The sequence below is a fragment of the Rhopilema esculentum genome, chromosome 16, assembly GCF_057945365.1.
Source record: "Rhopilema esculentum isolate cy_ngs chromosome 16, ASM5794536v1, whole genome shotgun sequence".
NCBI lineage: Eukaryota > Metazoa > Cnidaria > Scyphozoa > Rhizostomeae > Rhizostomatidae > Rhopilema > Rhopilema esculentum.
The window spans coordinates 15035023-15057282 of record NC_142830.1 but is presented as its reverse complement, the minus strand read 5'-3'; the positions used below and the strand labels follow the sequence as shown (position 1 = coordinate 15057282).

The following is a 22260-nucleotide window of genomic DNA, read 5'->3' as shown; positions in this document are numbered from 1 at the left end:
ATTTGGTAAGCTGAGAAAAAATAGAGCCAAGTGAAAAAAAAATCTTTGCATAAAGATTATATTTATATCCAGTTCATTGAAAAAATTAGGGATCGAATTTATAAAATCAACTACTTGTGACACACTAAGCACGCCGAGTAAGCAAAGAGCCATAAAGGGAAGAAACAAAAAGTTGTGTGACATTATTGGCCTTGGAAGTTTGGCATGGTGCAATGCAAATCTTACACATTCTTACGCATAACATAATTCTTACAATATTTGCATTCTTACACAATCCCAGCATGTTTTCTATCACCATGGACACTTAGGGCACGTTCACACTACTCTGCTATGAAAATGGAGTCGTTTGAAAACGCTAAAGAAAACGGATACTTTCAAATACGGTGCGTATTGAATACGCTCCGTTTTAAGTGTGAACACCAAAAACGGAGACATTTTTAAGTTTTCAAACTGGAAAATCTTTAAGTTTTCAAAGGTTTAAAATTTTTTGCAGATTTCTCTTGAATTCCATATATCAGTTAGTAATAACGTAGGATAAAACACAAACAAAATAGCTCCCTATAATAAAACTCTCTTCTCAGCTTTTCAAGGGAATAAAAACAAATCGAGAATAAAAACAAGGGAAGGGTGATGCATGTAAACCTCGAGAAAGCAATCGACCGAACACACGATTTGAAGATCATCTTGTAAGCAGTATGTTGAGATTTCAATAGACCAAAAAAGGAACAGAGAAGGATTAGCTACAAATAAGTTATGACCATAATTGAGGAATCTTTCTGTGTCAGACCCCGTATTAAAATTTGCTTGGTCTATTCCCTCTCTGCCCGATCTGCCCAGTACTTTTTCTCTGTCCATGGCCCCTACTGCCCTCGCTGTGTGCCTTTCTACCTCCACCTCCCCTTGACTGACCACTCTGCGAATTCCTATTTTGGGTATAGTCACTCGCACTCCGCCTGAAAGTCGAACCACCACGGCTTGGTCCTTTTGGGGACGTCTTTGAAGATTTTACAGTTTGCCAACTATAGGGGTTACTTTCCTTTGTATCAACATCTTTATCAGTCTCAGGGGAGGCAAATTTGGGCGACTGGGACCTTCGCATTGCAGAGTCTTGTCTTTGTACATTCCACGCTGATCTTTGAGTCCCCAAGGGGGTTTGAGATTGATTAAATCGCGATTTCAACACTTGCTCCGAATACCCAGATGACCCAGTCGATGTCCATGATTCGTGTCCAGGGACACGTCCAGCTGGTGACAATGGATCTAAGAACGGATAAGAACAATCGATAGGTCAAACTTTTTATCAAATAAATCATTCCTAAAAGCAATATGGCTGTAAATTCTGATGAAAAATGAAAACGGGGAAAAGAGTCCGAGGCCCCCAATGTGCATTTTCCACAAATTCAGAAGCTAGCTTTTGCTGCTGCATAAAAGGTGAGCCAAATATTGCTGAAGTTCAAAACTGTGTTAAAAATTCAAAGAAATATCATTGATAAAGCTAGAGCCTGGTGATTGTTTCTAAATTAATGCTCAAAACTCTGATAAACTACATTCTTACAAAAGATGAAATGCACGCTAGTGTGGATTTTGCATTGACAAACGCCTGGTTACTTGCTAATGTGTATTTTGTAATGACAAACTCGTTCAGCTGAAAAAACAAGCGACGATTTCTGGATACCTCTGCCTTCTTTCTGGCCCATTACAACCCCAGCGCTGCTAATTGATATTTGCCGTGGCACGTATTCTTTCCTAAATGTTCCAGAGGCCACCTTGCTTGCCCAGGAACTCTCCGTGGGGACTGGGGACGATGTGCTACTTCCAGCTGTAGATCGAACAGAGGCTGAAGAGACTGATTTTGATGCAGAAGTCTTTCTGTTTGGGTTTGCCGTCTGCAAGATGGTTGGTTAAAGCCACTAAACTCTTACTTCAATTAGCAGAAAGTTTTTATGTGCACAAAGATAGGTTTTGATTTGGCAAGAGCAACGTTCTCGTTAAGATAGAAAATTGCAAAGAGAATATTGGTCTAAAATGTTTTTTAACTGTAGAGTTAAGTCTAATTCGTAACTTTTAAAAATTCCTAATATCAAAACCATGGGTATTGGGTGCATAAAATTGTGACAGAAATACATACCAGTCAATATATAAAAATTTGCAGAAATAAACTTCAGAATAGTAGATTAAAAGATCACTTCTAGGTCACGACACATCCAGCACAACTCAAATTGCCACAATGTCATAAAAACAAATGTGATATTTACTCTGCTAACATCAAACGTTCTCATAGCAAGTAAAGTTACTGATGTGAAAGGTCGAGTTTTAAGTGGAACAAACATTTAATAATGCGAAGGGTTCTTTCTTCGTAACTTATAAGAGCAGTGGAAATATTGACACAATATGTTATTTGATTGCTTAATAGAACGTCACCTACGCATTAAAAACACATTAAAACCTCACGGTAACGGAATAAGCAAACATTAAGAAAAGAAAAACAGAGCCTACTAGCACTCGATAATTTATCTTCACTGTGACAGGGGCTATCGTTTGGCTTATCAGTTAGCCCATTCCTCTTACCACGAAACTCCTCCTTTGCCAAACATACTCCATAGCAGTTCACAGAAAAACAGTAACGTTTTGCATTTAGCAAGAGGATATTTTGTGTCGGCTCGATCAGGTTTTACTACAAGAGCAAGTTTTTGCCAGTAAAAATTTTTAAATGGCTTTGAAAAAGGTATTGTGTAATTTTTGCTATTTTCAAAAACCAATTTCACGTTCAATTACAAAAGAAGGCTACCAAAATTACCGTGGTAGGAGTTGAATAGCCATCATCTTGGGTGAAAGCTGCTGATCGCTTCAAAGTCAGCTGCACGGTCTTCTGGAATACTGAGCCACCCTCCTTCAATAGTACTTCATGTAAATGTTTCGTGTTGCGTGGCTTTTTCACGTATTTCTGCGAATGAAACACTATGGTAATAAAGAGCTTGATACGTATATATGGAACTCAATGGAGCTAATGTTCTTACCGTCCGCCCAGCCACTAACCCATTAAAATCTTGTTCGATTAAATCATTGTTACCTAATTTGAGAGAACATGGAACAAAATATGCAATAATAAAGCGATTCGGGGGTATTATGAGGGTGCCCAACGAATCTATAATGTGGGGTATCATGAGGGTGTCCAATGAATTTATGAATGATTACTTTGAACGAATTTAGCTGAAATAAAAACATTTAAAACGAATAGCGTTCAGTTTAGACTAAGACAGATAAAGACTAAGACTATTTTTGTAATCACCGACAGATGGAAAAAAGCTTCCAAAAATTGGTCGCATGAATTTTTAATAATTTATCTCAATGTTAAAACATAATTTCCAGTTAATAATGTTAAAGTTTTCAATTTGGCCGTACTGAAAACAGGGGTATTTAATAAGATTGTGAGTATAATAAATTAAAGAAAAGTTTAACGAAATATTATAAGAGTAATATACCTCGTATGAAACATTGCATTCTACATAGATAGGGGAGTTATCTGACCCAGCAGATTGCCACCGATCAGCAACATATGGTGGCTGAAAAATATTGCAGAATAAATTTCATGTTTCAGACTTGCAGAAAATATTCAATGCTTCATTTAGAGTGCTTAATCAAAAATTTCAACAAAATAATTAGATTTTTTCCTGAGGATGAAGTCAAAAGAGGAAAGTTTTTCAGCAGTGATCGATTGTAATGCATTTGGTGCTTTCCCCTGCTAATTTGCAGTCTTGTCTCCTTGTTTACACCAGGACTACAAAAATTCTGCTAAGAAGAATGAGTGCAAGTTAATCTACAAATCATGATATATTGGAAACAGGTCAGGATTCTGGAGTTAAAAACAAACTCTTATGACGTAGTCAAAACTGTCTGCAAGATATACAAAAGCTAAATTTTAGCATTGTCTCAAATCGCTGTAGCTTCAAAACAACTTACAGTAAACTAATTCACTAATAAAGGGGATTTAGATTTGAGTGCGCCAGTTAACATTTGAGAAAAAGGTGGAAAATGTTGGCAAGAAAATTGATGAAAGAATTGGGACAGAAATTTTGATTTCCTTACAGCGAAATAGCTGAATTAAAGCACAAAGGACTTACATGCGTTACAGTTTGGTATTGTACGGAATTCACCTGATGAAATGTAACATCCTAGAAGGAGAATATTGGCAGTTAAACTTTACACTAATATGAAAGACAAAAGAACAAATTAGCAGTTTGCTAAGAATTTTGATTTAAGGTTTAGCAAATGATTCATGCAAAGAAGCAAAAAATTACTACGACAGTTGCAGTATTCTTTTAATAAAAAGAAATTCACTATTAGCAGGACAGGCACGCGTTGTTACAATTTTGTTGAGATAATCATAAAATTCTAATATCTTTAGTTTTTTAGAATTCATTAAGAAATACCAAAATGACGCCATAGTATTAAGAAAGACCAAAGTCAATAAAAAGGTCTTTGAAAGAGAGAAAATCCCATTTCAAATAGAAAGAATAAACTAAGAAACCTTAATTAAAACATGAAGGCAGTATATGTGTTAAACACAAGGCAATGTTGACAGCCAAGATAACGGCAAAGAAGAAAATCATTGAACTTGACAAATAAAGCCGAACTTTCTTGGTCAATAGCTCCGCCTCTCAGAAGCTTTGTCAAATTCTGGATTATCGTTACTCGTAGCAGATACATACTGTAATGTAGGATAAAAACAGTTATTGAATTTTGGGAATAGATTGCCAACCTAAATGTTCTTTCCATTTTAAAGGCTCTATTCAAAAGAACACAGCGCTTATCGTGTTAATTCAGAAAAAGGGGAGGGGTTTATATTAAAAACTCCACGCTACATAGTGGGCTTATTCGAGAGCACAGGCTTATTAGGGGGGAGATGCTTGCTCTAAACTTAGACATGTGTCACGGAGACATAACATGCAAATAACAGCAAGATTTGTGACCCGAAATACGATAATAAACAAGTTGGATAAAAACTCTTGATTTGATTTATATTACAAAATTGAACTAACTTAATTCAAAATTTGATGGTAAGAATGGGGCTTCATCGACAGGGGGCCTATGCAAATAATTGGGGTAACAATTTGTGAGGCCAGAACGAGAATCTTGCTAGGCCATTACAAAAAACGCAACCCTAAATATTTCTAAATTTTCAACCAAAGCCTTTTCAATACCACTGTTAACCTCGCAAGGTTCTAAGCGGTTTCGTTTCTTTGTAAGAGTTTAAATGGCTAATCAACTTCAAAATGTTTGCTTTTAGTTGAAAAAGGACTCTTAAAATATGATTTTGAGATTGCGTAATATGCAAACTTTACTGAAACAGGTGACTAACATCCATTTATATCAACAGTCGAGTTGACGTGAAAGAAATTGCCTGGTGGATGTTAATTGGTTATTTTTCATACGAGAATTAGCGACTTATGTAAACAAAGATATATAAGCAAACTCAAAACGAGCATATTTGAAATAAAATATCAGAAAGGTCTGCAAAACCTACGTTTTGTGTACCTATGTCTGTGGAAATAAAAATGTTTGCTTTGAGAAAGTAACTGAAAAAGACAAAATTTTAATCTTTGGCGCCCACCTGTGTGTGACCAAATATAAGCTACAGTTGTACCTTGCAACCCTTATATTTTCCCGTACAATTCTACGTATAAACATTTAACGATTTATCTTGCAGATCTACCTTGATACACGTGAGGGCATTGTCATCTGCGTCAATTTCCAGAAACATTTTCCATTTATGGTCCTGAAATGAATTAATTGTCTAGTAGTTTCGAGAAATCTCCTAGATTGAAGCGTAAATCTCATCAAGTTTGGCCTAAGCCTGATTTACAGTGAGGGAAATTTTACAAAATGCAAAAAATTACAAAAATCAGAAAAATGCTCTGAAACTCTGTCATGCATACCGAAACTTCGCAATTCGAACTGAGCGAGTAAGGGGAGAACCAATAAGAAGGGGAACACACAATATATAAATACCATGGGGGTTGCACCCAGCCGACAGTGATTGCCAAACAGCAAAGTCATCGTTATGCAGGTGCAATCATCACATTGCGTCTCCTGTTGACCCGACTGAAAAAACGAGTGAGAAACTTGTATAAACGTTTTACAAGGCTGAAATTGACACGAAAAGAGGGAGGGGCAGTGAATTGGCCTACAAAGATTTACTCATGAATAGAATTTGAGTGTAATGTTTGGAATTGAGTGCAAATCTCGTGCATTATATCAAGCATGTAAAATATCAAGCAAATAGTGAGAGATAAGTTTGTGATGGTAAGCAAGAAAGAACATGGAATACAATAGAATATTCATGTGGGAAATAGCAGGTTTGTGAGACATGGAAATGACAAATATTGAAACATGAACCAAACAAACGAAACTTATCAAATAGCAGCGTCTATCAAGAAATGGCTTTGTGGAGAAGAACCCAAGCAAAGGCAAATAGTATTTGAAAATGGCTTTGAAAATAGCAAACATTTTACAAAGCTACTCCAAATTGTGTACTGCCAAAAAATTTTTCAAATAGTATCCATGGTCAATGAGAAGTTTAGAGAAGCCTTTTACAATATTCAATTCATTCAACTTTCAATCAAAGCTTTAATGTAAAGGAATCGAATCGAAGAACAAAAGAAATGACTAGAGAGCTGAAAAATAGTGACAGCAAATCAAACTAGCACTCACTTGCACATAGAAAAAAGTGCAACTTATCGTAAACTCTTTAGCAATCACAACTGATAGGCTTTTGAAAAACGACACGTCTATTAGAATATAGAATTTGTTAGATACTGAACAAAAAAATCTTTTAAAAAGGCCCTTCCTTCTACTCATATAGTTAAGCAGTTGGCAAGAAGTATATAGAAGCTTGCTGCACTAAAAGTGAATGTTTTTATCCAATATCAAACGACGAAAACAGAGATTTGAAAATAAAAGAGAGGCCTCTTTGTAGACTGTAAGTCACAAACAAGACTACGTAAATTCAAATCCACCCTTTAATGGTTGCACATCTTAATAACAATTTGCACAGCCTGTAACGCTGGGCTATTTGGAACTTACCATTAGCAATGGTGGAAAGTGAAGCAGATGTTCCATTTCATCCCAAAGCTTTTGTATATGATCCTGTGAAAAAAACTATGGTTAGAAAAGGTACCAGAGACAATTTGCAAGCAGCAGTTGGAAGCATAAAAGCTACTCTCAGATCCATACGAAAAGAGAAATGGTGCCACAAAAGTTTTGACTTCATACCACATAGCCTCACAGAACATTCGAAAATACCTCAAAAAATGCCAAATCATTTAAAGTTTTACAAATCGGCTAGGACGCGATAAAATTGGTACAGGTTCCGTCCCCATCCAATCTCTATAATTTGGGCTTGGCTGGGCTCTACAATCTATTAACTGAGCCAAAAAAAGTAGTAAATTTTTCAGGTTATGTGGTCAAAAAGAAAAAAATAGAAAATAGAATTTTGATGATGTCACACTTTGTTACTCTCTGTGTAAGGTAAATTTACTAGATTCTTTGCGATTTTGTCAATAAATTTAGAATTTAATCTGATTTCAATCAAAACAACTATATTGAAAGACAGAGGCATCTGTAACTTGCTTTCTAAAATTTAATATAGCTTGCATGCAGAAACCCATTTGTTTGTAGTTACTAACCCAAATGAAATTTAAAACATACAAAATTTCAACAGACAATTAAAACTCATAAAAAAGGATGAAACGAACCGACAATTAAGGGAAGAAGCACAATTCTAGGATAAAACTTTATATTTAAACTTCTGCATCAAAATATTCGATAAAGCAAAGCGCATTTAATCTTGACCAGAAGAAAGAGAATTTTTCTTGAAAAGTATCCGTTGATTAGAAGAAATGATGACGAGGTATCTAAAAGTTTAAAGGTAATTTCTATCTGAACATTAAGTTTTTCACATACAAAAAGGTCCATTCTGTGGCCGTATGATAGAATGCCCATTTCCTTTAAATCTTCAATTGTCAACATCAGGAGCCTTATGAAAAAAGAAAAACATTAAAATCCCCAGAAAATTCTAAAACGTGAAGATCCAAGGAAACCAAAGATTTCTATAAAAAACGTGTTCTGTCGATAAGCAGAACAAACCATCCGACGGCTTAGCAAAACAGAAAATTAAATTTAATATCTTTTGTTCTTTGCCTTTTGCACTAGACTGCAACGTTCCGCCACTTAGATAAGATATCTATGGAAAGCTTTGACAAGATTAGAATATCCTACAGTACATGGTAGAATATCGTACTTAAATACCGAGTAATTCTCCAACCCAAACATATTCAGACGGCACATTGATACTGACAAGGGCCTGTAACCGTCAATTTACATAAGACGTTTCTGTTTCTTGCAATGAAAGGACGTCTTGCAAGAAAAGGACAGCAGGATTTTACCTTCTTCCGTTGATATGATTGTCTTTCAAAACATCGGCATACTGATAAAGATCTACGGCTGTAAAAGCACAATATTTAGAAACAAAAACTTTATATCTTCTATTTCCAAAAAAACTGCGAAACGCAAATGATTGGATAAACGTGAGCATTGCTAAGAGCAAACAAAACGAAATGAATTATGACGCCGCCTAAAACTAATTTTCGGAACAGATATTATAAAAAAGACGATGTAAAGAATTATAAAAAATATAGAAATAAAATCATTTAAGCGATGAGACCTTTTAGATAACCCAGCTTGTGCCAAGATCTACACTGATGACACGTTTTGGATCTACATACATTCCTGTGCTCACGTTTTTCTGATTGGCCAGTGAGAAATTATAAACAAAAGCATATGAACATAGAACAAACGACCATAATATTTGGTGTAAGTGGAGCTTGAAGCCATGTTGCAAAGTTAACAGCAATACGTTAAGCACCAAACCGAGGTTTTCTTGATCCAAAGTGACTAATTATGCTAAAGGGTCTACCTTCATTGCCAAGCTGCTGCATCCATATATGCTAAAAAGAAAATAAATCACGTTGTGTCATCATAATCCCAGCCTAACTTGGATGCGTCTGAATCAGTCACCTTTAGATAGAAATCCAAGTGCCAGATTGACTTTTCATCAGTTTTAAAGACACATGTGAGGAAATTTTAATAACAGTGAATAATACTATCTGGATTTAAGAAAACAGGTGAATATGAGACATAACTGGCATATTTTTAATAGAATAAAGATCGCGACAGTCACTCAATTTGTATCAGAAATAACAACTTTTCCAAAATTAATAGAGGGAAACAAAGTCTTCGGCCAAAGCCTCATCTACACGAACTATTTCCGCAGGCAACTCTCATTTTTGATTGGCTACAAACTTTGTGACAAACTTTTACTCAACAAAAAATTCGATGACCGTGTAAATTGCCAAAAGAAGCCCAAATATGAGCTTCGATTTACCGTATTCAACATGATGAAGAGAATTTTCTTTACTTTTTCCTAATAATCTACCTTGTGTATGCAGCACAATGAAATGAAGTCAACAGAAAATGAAAGTGATGGGCTTAGCGATCAGAGAATAATCGCTATGAGCAGGACACGTCTATAAGATATTAATCTTTTTAGTAGAAAATTATGAGGCCTAAATTGAAACAACCCAGAAATACAAGCAAATAAACACCTCCATGAAAATTGTTAAGAAAAAATCAACCGTAAAGATTAGGCATGTGGTTTATTGGAAACTTTGGAATGAAAGTATTTCAGAACACAAGTGAAAAAGGTAATGAAAAATAAATTGGACACAAAAGCCTGTCCCATCTTTCAAACTATAAAACTGTCACTTCTTACCACATCATCCTCACTCCAATCGCTCAAGTCCGCTTTATTGGGCACCTAAAAACAGCAAATATAACGGAAGACGTAACTAACTTTTGAATCAGCAAATGCCTCAGCATATAATTGCGCTCTATATTGCATCTATTAAGGAACACTCAACATAAGGTTTTATAACTCATTAACAATTCACAGATGGATAGGGGTGCCATATGGTGACAGTCCCTTAAAATCAAATACGTATTGAAAATATGGAAATGAATAAAAATAGATCTCAATTGTCTTTCTCCTTGTTTTGAATAACGAAAGAGTGTAACCTTACTAAATTAAATTTTTCTTTATTTCATATACAGCAAAAAAATACAAAACTATAAAGATATATGGTAAAGATAAAAAATACGTCCACAGTTCATTCAATGACTTGTAGCACCAAACGTTAGCTGAAATCACAAAGTTATATATATTATTTGCTCGTTTCTTATCAACACCATCTTTCTTATATAGGCGATCTGATCCAACTGCATTAGCTAAAGCAGGAGAGGACGTCTATATATTTATTAACAAACAATGATAAATGTGACCAGAATCCACAATTCTAAACAAGGTTCAAGGTAAATTACCTTTGCAGACAACTGTTTTTCTTTTAATATAAGAAGCAGTTCCCGCTGAGAATGGATAAAAAGAAGTCACATGAATTCACATATCAGTTTATTTCTGGGTGATTAACTAAATCAAAGAGGCAAAAAAAAACAATGAAATAAATCGAGTGCGTATTAGTATCTTAATTAATAGAAATACATTCATTGGTTGAGCTTTGAAAATGGATTAACATAAGGAGAACTTTTGATCAAACTATTCGAATAAATTTTTGCTGAACGCTGAATGGCTGACTTTGACCATTTTGTCCTCCTAATCGACAATACGTAGATCAAGATTCAATTGAAGAAATGGGGTTGAGTTCAACTTTTGCGCTTCGAATTTTTCGCCTGTTAGTATGAGCCATCAAGGGAATGAACAAGAGAATTGGGGGGGGGGGGGAATGAACAAGAGAAGGCCCTTTTAATGAGTGAGGCAATCCTCCGCCATGGAGTCAAAGAGCATGCACATGGAAGGAAGGCAATACTACGCATGCTTTTAAAGAGTTTCGCTCCCTCGTCTCATTAACATAAAATATCATGGTAAAACAGTATATGGTTCAGGGTATACAAACAACAACAGAAGCCTCAGGAACGACAATTTCCAGGAGAGTTAGCATGGAAACCTGATTGCATAAAAAATTTGAAAGGGACAAAATTCTATTGAAAAACAAGCGTTTGATGGGAGAATTCCCCTCTTGCAAATCCACTTTGAGGTTAGAGATATAAATTATTATTCTAGCCTCGAAATAATAACTAAAAAACGCAGTTATTAGACAAAACAACGATGGAACAATGATTTCTTTCACCGCAAGATGAAGCACAAATTTTTCTCTCTGGGTTTTCGTGGTCGTTTTACATGAGATAAGTTGGAAGTTGGCAGCAAATGTTTTGCGCTTTAACAATTACAGAAGTACAGGAGAAGGAACAGAAGGACTGGATTTAGATGGTGATAGTTATATTAAAAAGGAAAAAATTGTTCCAACCTGATTTAGGTCTCTTTCTTTGAGATTTAAATTGCGTTCTATATTTTTCAATTTTTCCATTGTTGCCTCGATCTCATTTCTGTCAACAAAAATCAGTATTCAAGAATTTTTAAGATTTTTTAGAATTAATTTAAAAATAATAAAAACGTGTTGCTTAAACTCAGAGAATTTAAAGAAAAATTGAATCACGTTGGTTGGGTTCTAAATGTGTGAATTACATACATTACAAAATATCTCTCAAAAATTTTGTTAAGCTTTCTTAAAGTCTAATGGAGAAAAGGTTCTCCGTTTGCTTTCCATAGCCTAATAACGACCTTTACAATGGATCACGCACCATTCTCATCTTTCAATCTCTTTTTCTCGTAGTACCTTCTGAAAGCTTTTCAAACAACTTTAAAGAATTTAGGATTCTCAAGAGACAGCTACCTATTCTCTAAACAGGCAAATACCACATTTTACAGAAACTAATCATCTAAAATAACAAAAGGCTGGGATACCTCCATTCGCTCTTTCGATGCAGAAAAGTATTTGTTTCTTCTTCTAGATCTCCTAGAAAGACAAAGCCATAAAAATGTAAACACCTACTTATCATAGTTAAATCACTCAAATGGAAACAAAGAGGAAACAAGCAAAGATCAAAAAGCCGAATGCAACGAAAAAGTCAATGATAAAAATGGAAAAATGCTTTGAAGAACGATGGACAAGAGTAGTAAATTCACAAATATTCGACAGCAGCAAGTAATTCTAGAGACAAAGAAAAAGTTATATAATGTCTAAACTATTCGACATATAAAATTAAAGAGAATAATTAACGACTGTAATCCAGATAGCTAGATGCCTAAAAAACCCACAACATGGTAAAAAAAATTTAAAAATGGCCTCTTAGTTACAGAACATAAAACCATGAATTTACCATCTTCCGTCATCGAGTCGAGTATTCCTCTGATTTCCTTAAAATCGGGTCTTTCCTGGTAAGTAAAAATTTCAATTACTACTGAAATTATCATATCTGCGAATATGACAATTTAAGAGATCTTTTTGTCTGTACTAAAGAGGAGTGATTTTCATATTCTCTTTTATTATATATTATTCTGTTCTTGGAAAATATTGCAGCATATATGAGATTATGCAAACTGTTCCATGATAAAAAACAATGACAAAAAAATCGTACCTTTTTGGAGAAGTGAATTTGAAAACAATATGTATTAATAACAATTTCAAAAGGTTTTTTTGAAATTCAACAATATATTTAATTTCGAACATTAGGTATTCATTATTTAGCAGTAGTAGATCTCGAGATAAATTAGCTTTAGTGTTAAGTTATTCTGTCAGGTGCCATTTTAAAAGAAATTGAGAGTGATTAAGGCGACAATGATAAAAAGAATACCTTTGGATTCGTGGTCCAGCAGTGTCTCAATAACGCTGCGAACTGCGGTGGGCAAGTGCTTGGAATGGTAAGTCGCTACAAAAACAAATAGTTTTATATGGAAAAATATACACAGGTCTTGAAGTTGGATTCCAAGCAAAAACTTTGGCAAATAACGATGCAGAATTAGGTAAATTATCTACCTTCTCTTTGACAACAACAACCCAAGCCACCTGGACACCTTGCATTCCATTAAACGGAATTTCACTTGTTAAGAGCTCCCACATTAGCTGAAGATGGAGAAACGGAGTTTTAACAATAAAGAAAATAAAAGGATGTACAATAAGTTAAATATACAGAAAACAGGTAAGGTAACCAGTATCATTAATACTTTTTCGCCAAAACATACATTTAATGCTTTCTTAATCCAGTATGTTGCTAAAGGCGGAAGCGATAGTTTACTTCTTTGAAACATGATATTAAAATTTTGTTAAGATCGAAACATTTTGAACATCTCTAAATCACACGGTTTTACTTGCACTAACTATAGTTGATTCAGGACCTATAAACTGTGAATTGAATATCATCATAATTCAATTCAATCAATTTCTCAAGCGGGTGTATCTTGAAAAACAATAAACAGCCGGACTATTATGAGTGAGAACATTTAAATCTTACCACACCATATGAGAAAGTGTCACACGATTCTGAGACCGGCATACTCTGAATGACCTACAATAAAAACGAATTTGACCTAGTAATCAGTTAACTACTTTATCAAACGGCAAAAGAAGCAGAGAAAAAAGAATGGCGCTGTTCCATCACTGGCGCTGTTCCATCACTGGCGCAGGAAAAATAATGGCAGAACAGGAACATGTGGTGATATCAAGCGTAGGGCTGCAGATCGGGATAGTTGGCGGGCGTGACGTTGAGCTTGCTTCGCGGCAGACAACCAAAAAGAATGAGAAGAGAGAGAGAGAGGAATCAATTTATTAGTATTAAAATACTTTTTTAAGTTGGTAAAGTTACGTAGAGATACCTGTAGAAAAGAACAAAATTAATTGATAAGGCTTAAAAGAGCGGGAGGTGAACTATGAAGTTTGTTGATTCTAATTTGAATAGGAAAGGGTATTAGAACCTGGAAGTTTTAAAGTTTACAAGCTCTTGAAAAAAGGATGAGCTGTGGAAAGAATTTCTGAAGAGTTTCTGAAACGCCCAACCAAAGGGACAATGGATAATTTCTAGTCTTCTGGTTCAAGCCAGCATATCTAAAATCAATGTTCAGGGAAGCGTACGTATAATATAAATAGGTCCACAACAGAGTAGCAATGAAAACAATTGCATGAAAATGACTGATTATCAACAAAGGTCAATATTGCCAAATGTCGTAGTGTTTATAGTAGGACACCTACTTCTGGGGCCATCCATGGAAAGGTCCCTGCCATTGACATTTTTGTAGTTTGAGATATAAATCTTGATGAGCCGAAATCACAAATCTGTGAATAAGAATTATAACTATTTCAGCCACAAAGGTAAAAAACAAACAGCTACTTTTATGAAGGGACAATATACTAATAAATTGACTGGATGTAAACAATTGCACTTCAAAAAACCATTTTCGTCGGGACGTTCTTTCTTCGGGAGCACTTCTGAGAATGAGAAAGGACACAATGGAGATCTTGGAAAAAGAGCTTTTAAAAGAAACTTTTTCAAACTGTGATATCAACGTTTAAGAAAAAAAGAGTGTACCAAAGATGTTCTATTTACAATAAACTGAAAAATAGCAATTACACATTCTGAACAGCCTAGCCTCCTCGATCTTGTAGGTCTAGAAACACTGTAAAAACTAGTGATTCTGCCATCGGTCAACATCTTTTAGACAACCCAGACTGTGCTAAACTCTATAATTACAAAGCCCGGTCGTCATTCCACCTAGCAGTTTTGGAATCGATCTACATGCAAACGAAAAAGCCGCCATTGTGTAGGAAGAAGAGGTTCGTTTTCTCTCTTAGACTCCAGTGGTAATTTTTCTTTAGGCACGCGGCACTGATTGGTCAACTATACCGTTCTTGTGCTTGCGTTTTTTTGATTGGCCTATTTCGATCCACAACTGGGTATATATTTTTCAGCGTGTTCTTTCAGGCTCTTATTCTGACGTTTTATGCTCTGAGGAGTGTCATGCAAAAAATTTTCTAGCCAATATGTTGTAAAATGTTTGCTTTTGTCAAAGCAATTATCAAGTTCTGTACCGCTAAAAAAAACTGTTCAAATTACACATTCCAAGTATGTTTCATATTTTCTCTATTATTTAAAATAAACGTACCTTTTTGAAGAGGTGGCATTTGTTCCTTGGTATGTTTAAAAGGGGGGAGTTTTAGAATTTATCTAGGGGTGCTCATATGGAGGGTATCAAAAAGAAAGGAGAGTTCACTTTTTAGTTATAGTATATCTGTATAAAAGCATAGAATCATAAAAGGGTCTACAGTGATCAAAATTTATTCGTTTTACCATGTGTTAAAAAAAATTGATTGCAAATTTAGAAAAGGAACATATCTTCCATTCTGCGAAATAAAATACTTTGTGCTAAGTGATACCAACCTTAACATTGAGTTCACTTGTGATAACAACTGAATGAAGATACAGAGTTTGACATTAGTGCAATATATATATGGAAAGATTTCACAGGCTTCAAAAAGCAAATTGGCATTATAGAGTCATGATTTATGCATAAACAAAAACATGCATCATATCTTCCTTAACAAGGAATACTTGTTGCAATGATCTAAGAATCAATTAGGGTTGAGAGCTGTAGTCAAGGTTCTAGGAATGTAACTAGAGATTGTCTTTTAGAATTTTTAATTGTTTTTGAATTAATTTACAAATATGTAAGAGAAAATATTAATCAGACTAAACAATTTTCCAGACTCATTTTTTTGGTCCTTATCTAGGCATAAACAGTATCATATTCAATCTTATTTAGTCAACTATGTAAAAAAATCTGTCTACAATGAGCCAACTCCAATTATGACTTGGAAATCCAATTTTGAGTCACAGGAGCATAAATTTCTGAACCTAAGGATAATTATGAATTTCTAGATCAAACATAAAAAATAGAAGTACCATTCTTTGATTTCAAATCCCTGTGAATGATTTTGAAAGGTGCTTCATTATGCAAGTAGTTAAGTCCTAGAAGAGAGATTCAACTGGTTTGAAACAAATCTAATCAGAATTAATTCTAATTGCAGAAGACTCAAATAAAAGACTTTCATGAAATAAGGAAATATATGTTAAATTTCTCCTAATATTAACCAACAAAGGAAAGTTTTGAATTCACAATATCATTTCCAGAATATCTAATTGGTGGCATATAGCCAAAGAATCAGAATATCACATATGTTACCTTATATAGAAAAAATACTGTGAATACTTGAATGAGCATCCACCTTGAATGAGCCCCTACTCAAATGAATAAGCATCCCCCCTAAAGCAGTAAAAAATTTAATGTGATCCCTCCTCAAAATGAGCCCTTTACCCTCAAATCTGAATCCTTTAAGGACTTGTTTATGAAGAAGATGGTGATGAGATGGTAAAATGTTGAAAAATGAACAGTCTGCCTTTTCTTAAACCTTAAATCAAGCTGAATTTATATTTCTTATTCACAGGAAATTTAAAAAAAATAGTAAATAAAATCATCTTTGGATAAGAGCCCTGCTTTAATAAGTGTCCCTCTAAAGGATTTTAAGTCTTAATTCAAGGATTCAAGTACTGTGATTTAAAATCAGTGGAAAAGGTTTCATTCTTATCCAAGGCGTCTAACTAGAACGAAAAAGATAAAAAGTTTGCTTTTGTTTTGTTACATGTTTGTCACCAAACACTCAAAAGAGCACAAAAGAGCCAAACATTTCCAACATACCTGCTGCTATTTCCTTTGCCCATTGCAATATATTCTTGAAATCCAATGTGTGGTTCGATAAGTACTCATACAATGATCCAAGTGCTGCATATTCTTTAACAATGCAATTGAGATAGTTAATGGATCAGAATTTAACAAAGGTTTGAAGGTAAAACTAGTCCAAGAATCTTAAAAATCAAATAAATTTAATGAAAATTCTGAAATAAGATCAAAATATTAGCATTAATATAGGAAAGCAACTAAACAATGAAGCTTAATTAAATCGAGTATACAAAAAATATATTAAAAGGGATTTTATAAGACTCTGCTGAAATGATTAAAAAAAGAAAAGACTAATCTTAATTTAATATTAATCAATACTACACAATAAAGCTTATTATGGAGCTTAGATAAAATAAAAAGAATCTAATGCTGCTATGCCTGCTATGTACCTGTAACAAGGCAATAATTTGGTTGCTTTGTGACAGCTCCATAAAACTGGATGATATTTTTGTGGCTCAAAACACTGAGAACCTCACCCTACAAGAAACATATACTTGTTTAATACTTTTTATCTCAGTTCATTTCATTTTAAAATCCCATTGCATACAAACTAAAACTCAAAAAAAAATTTTGAGCAGATTAGTTGATTACAGGTCTTACTATATAAAGTTGTTGATAGTTGTTAACTACAATAATTGCTAACTACAAAATAGCTAAGGTAAAACAACATAAATAAAGTTAAATCAACCGATGGACACATGAAAGAAACTCAGAAAGAGCTATCAAAAGCATGTGCCCAGTTGATGTGAGTGGACAATTTTACAAATTGATTTTGGTTTGAAAATCTAACAGTAATAATCATCAAAGGCTGATTAAACAAAAACATAAGAAGAACGCAAATAAAGAAAGGTAAAAATTATAAAAGTAAAGTAAAAAGTTTTAATACGTCTCATGCTCCTCATACATCTGATGCTCCTCCTTTTATTTGGTATAAATGTCAGTTAATGTCCAAAGGTTAGCAAAAATTAACTCCAGATGTGGCATAAGAAGCATAAGAGCATAAGAGAAAGCTAATATTTCACACAGTTGGAAAGCCAGAGAGAAAAAACAACTTCTTTCTATCTAAATAAGATTAATAAACCCAAATGAAAAGATGAATTTGCTTACCCACTTATTTCAAAACTGGAATCACTGAAACTCTTGATTCTTAAGTAAATTTTGACCAATAATTAAATCACATTGTTTTTGCCAAACTAATTTTTACAAAAACATCCCGGCTGTTCTCTTGTTGGAACAGTTTTTTGCCTGATGGTCAGTCATTTATTAGTCTTCTATTTAACCTCTAGACTTTATATTAATTTTGTAACTTTAAACTAAAAAGTTGTACTAAAAATTGTTTCATTTTAATCTTTAGACACAACAATAATCTTGTAATATTTTACTCAAAAGTTATACCAAAAAATTATTCTTATAAATATTTAACTTCAATTCTTGTCAATTACAGGTCTTTGGTTGATTCAATACAACCAAAAGTAAATTTATCAAACTGAACACATTAGCCTGTACAAACATGAGATATTCATTCAAAAACAAAACCCTCTCAACAAAAACATTTCCACTATGTTTGTATTTATACGCTATATTTTTGTTTTGCTGAATAACACATTCTGCACGAAGCCATGGCCACAATTGGTGGAACGTACTCATTTTCATCCATATTTACAGTTTTACCCATGTTTTACCTCTTCTTCCAATGTAAGAAGCCGTTTGACTGCAACTTCTTTGTCTTGTGATTTCCATCTTGCTCGGTAAACAGATCCGAACGAACCTCCACCGCATCGCTCAAAAAATTCAATGTCATCATAAGCTATTTCTGCAAAAGGCATATTAAAAAACTAGAGGCGCATTTTGAAAACGACACACCTCTACAAATATTCTAAACTAGGCACGTGCAGCCATTTTGCGATTTATTGGTTGTGTTGTTGTTGTTACCGCTGCTCTTGTTGAAAGGGGAAGTGTTAGAGGAAAGTTTTGGCTCTTCTCACTGCTCTTTGTCTTTTATAGAGATCAGTGCAGTGGCTCCTTTCTAGTTTTTTAATGAACAAGGTGTTGCAGAGGTATCATCGGTGGCATCGCTTGACCTTCCTGACTAGGGAGTGGAGGGTCATCGAAAGAAAAATTTACCGACAAAGATATAGATGGAGAAGAACTTAGGTGCTATTTCAACTACTGATGGATGATTTTATCAACAAACTTAAGGATTGGGGGGTCTTACACCCCATCCCCCCGTGAGCTACATCCTTGGGTATCATAGAACGTAATCTTGAGTAGCATACTCTTTTTAATATTTGTAAGATAATTTTTAACGTATATATCTCTAGGGAGTCTAGCATGCCAATGCTTGTAAAAAGTCAATTACTGCATTAAACATTCTTCAAACTCGTTGATTTTTCTGAAAGCATCACCAGTTGTTTTATAGCCATTAACCTTGACAATAGAAGTAGAAACAAGTACAGCAAATTGATATGATAAAGTACCTACGTTTTGTTATCAGCAAGAAGTCTTGAAAACTTATCCCAACCAAAACAACTTTATTCAACCGATTTCGAAACGAAAACTTTTCTGGCCAGCCAACATCTTGTTAAAATAGCCAGCCCAGCAATGAATTGCTTACAGACAATTTTCAGCACAAGAAGAGAACCCTACGAAACGACCAAGAACTTATCTCTTTTATCCACTCTACTGAAAATTTTGGGAAGTATAAGCAGGGCCGCCGGACGCAGGTTTGAACAAGGGGGCCAAAACGAAGAAAAAGGGACGAATATCTTTTTTCCGAAACATTAGTAAGTGTCAAAATGGTACAGATTTCATGGTAACTTAGAAATTTATAAGAAAATGACACACGTTGGACATAGTGAGAATTATCTTCGCTGAAAGTAGAGATGGCTGTTTACTCCATTTAGGTACCACGCACTCTTGACCATAACATAATCAATAGAAAAAAATTGGCAAGTTTTTCTATTGACTATGATCATAATTAGTTGTATAGCTTTTCATCTCATGGCCTTCAAAGTTTTTGTGGGAGTGTAAATCTTTCTTCCATGTATGATTTGTACCTCTATTACAAAACGCTATACTTATTTTCCTTATAATTTGCATTGTATGTGGATTTGGTCCCGGGTAAGAGGAAGGCACACAACCTTCTTTCATACTTGTGGCAAGCGCATTATACTCAACAAATGTTCAGATTTATTGCAACATACCCAACGAATCCAACCCAAGATATGAACTGAATGGAATTTTTAAATTCTTGATTCAAATTCTTAAATCCAATTCCAATCCCTCTCCCTTTCAAATGGAAGTTTCAGTCTCTAAAATTATCAAAAGCCCATTCGAATAATGATTTTAATTTTTTTACTTATATATTTGAACAATTTAATACCCCATTGGTATTTGCGCCTTCCCATCTCCATTTGAATACATAATTTGGTCGCCTCCATGGAATATTTTTTAAAAGCATATTTTCTAAAGTCATCTTTTTGCAATCGGCTGGAGGTCCGAGCACATTCTTCACTGCCATAGAAAATTTAATTTAAATCATTGATTAGGTTTATCTCATCAGTCTTAGGAACGAAATACGTTTTTAACTGCGGGCTCAGTCAGTTGGTCAAATGCATAACATCTGACTTCCGAAAAACTCCCAGAAAGGATGGTCTGAAAGCTAGAATTCTGGGACATAGAATCTGCTCTTTTAGTCAGTCAGGGGAAACACAAAAAGACAGGAATTTACTGATATGATGTTACAGATATTTTTTTAGGTAAATCGGTGGCATTAAGAAAGTACAACAAATTTAGCATCTAGTCTTGTACATTGTTCTAATTCTAGATAAGAAACTTAAGTCTTTGTTTAAGTCTTTGCTAGCATTTACTCATTGCAGGAACACAACTTTTCATGTCTTCATAAAAACATTTAACACAATGTTGTGAAGTAAGCAATATGTTGTAGTGATAGTTTTACAGCTGTCTGATTTTGTTAGTATACATTAAGAGCCATAAAGAATTGTTGCTAAAATCAAATTTACTTTTCAACTCTGCTTTTTAACTTGCCTAGGCATAAGTTTAAGAAAAGGAATGGTTCTAACATGAATTGGTATAAAAAATTCCTGCTCAAGCTTGAACATTCTGAGTGAAAATAGTTTCACAATTTTGGCAAAGGCACAAAATAGGGTACATTTTACTCAACCCAGAATCAGAGATAGGGGTCCAGTTTCTACTTTCAGGAACACACGCGATATACATTGGATCAACTGACTGTTTGTTGCGGAAGACGTACTACGGAAATTTTCTCGCAAAAATAGCAATCTCCTTCGCAGTTGATATTATTCATCACAGGATCTTGAGTTTTTTTAATCTAACGAAAATTTGTCATTAAGTTTGTCAGAACAACGATATACATCATGTTGAGATTAAGCATTTGAATCTCCTCTTCTGCATGAAAAGCAGATTTGTTGTCTGTTTTCAAACATTATATTTACATAAATCTTTTCGTCAGAGCCAGCATTACTCAAACCATAGGAAGAGCTTGATCATCTCTTAGCCAAACATTTACACAAGTACTGTGAAGCTTGTCCATATAAGGATTTGAAGGGCATTACTTTCACCCCTGTTTCTCAAGCATTACTTCCTTGGCTTATATGTAGATAAACGCAAAAATTCCTATAAAAAACAATGACCTTACTTTGCAAATAATAATAATTCTTAAGCATTTACTACTCTTTGAAATCCTTTCTTTAGCTATCTTTCTAATATTTACTGAAATGTGGTATCTCAAACAATAGCCAATTGAAGTTTGATCCATGCTCAGGCAAAATTTATGCATTTTCCGTTCGACACTTTTCAGAGAATGAGCGTTGAATGATGACCAAAAGAAAGCAGAAAAACTATATCCAGGTTAGGGTCGAAAGTAAAGTGAGAAGAAGAAGGACGCGTTTGGTTGGTTCTTTTGATATTTACCAACTAGCGACCGCTAACCAGTGGCGTCACCAGCTCGAAAAAACTGGGGTCGACAAGATAAATTTTCTCGGCCAGGCCTTTCAGACTTTTTTAAAATTCTTTTTTTCGTATTTCTTATCTATTTTGAAATTTTCAGACAAGCCACTTATCAAGCAATATTTTTCAGAACGGTGGCTTTTTGCCAGTGCGAAAATCGAAATCGATCTAATCAGCCCAATCCCCCCCCCTCCAAGGTTTTTCAACAGATTTCGAGAATTTAAAAAATCAACTTCTGGGAAAACTGGGGTGGACCAGTCCATTCGGTGGCGACGCCACTGCCGCTAACCTGTCGCCTAGTTGAAGAGTCCAATTGAGAATATGAACTTCGACGTTTATACACTGAAGAGTGTCGGACGAACAGAATTCTATGTTTTCTGTTTATTCGTGATATCTTCAAACTATTTAGATTACCAAAAAGACACAGTATATATTCAGTCTTCCTTCTTCTTCAATCGTCTTCTGTTCAACTTCCACCCTGTTTCTCTTACGAATCTTAAATCAATTACTACTTC

At 34.5% G+C, this 22260-nt stretch overlaps 1 protein-coding gene across 1 annotated transcript; it reads right to left on the bottom strand.

Moving 5' to 3' along the window:
• Positions 1 to 689: 689 nt before the first annotated feature.
• On the bottom strand, positions 690 to 18699 carry LOC148958385 (mitogen-activated protein kinase kinase kinase 20-like). The gene is made up of 25 exons (XM_089113035.1): positions 18439 to 18699; positions 17146 to 17233; positions 16715 to 16807; positions 15922 to 15987; positions 15400 to 15428; positions 14214 to 14297; positions 13480 to 13533; positions 13005 to 13091; positions 12823 to 12897; positions 12349 to 12403; positions 11933 to 11984; positions 11436 to 11514; positions 10435 to 10479; positions 9830 to 9874; positions 8975 to 9005; positions 8445 to 8502; positions 7963 to 8035; positions 7084 to 7146; positions 6010 to 6102; positions 5714 to 5776; positions 4122 to 4172; positions 3483 to 3563; positions 2798 to 2944; positions 1676 to 1886; positions 690 to 1260 (listed from the first exon to the last, which is right to left on the bottom strand). The coding sequence occupies exons 1-25, from the start codon at positions 18580 to 18582 to the stop codon at positions 794 to 796; spliced, it is 2334 nt and encodes a 777-aa protein (XP_088969161.1). The 5' UTR covers positions 18583 to 18699; the 3' UTR covers positions 690 to 793.
• Positions 18700 to 22260: the final 3561 nt, after the last annotated feature.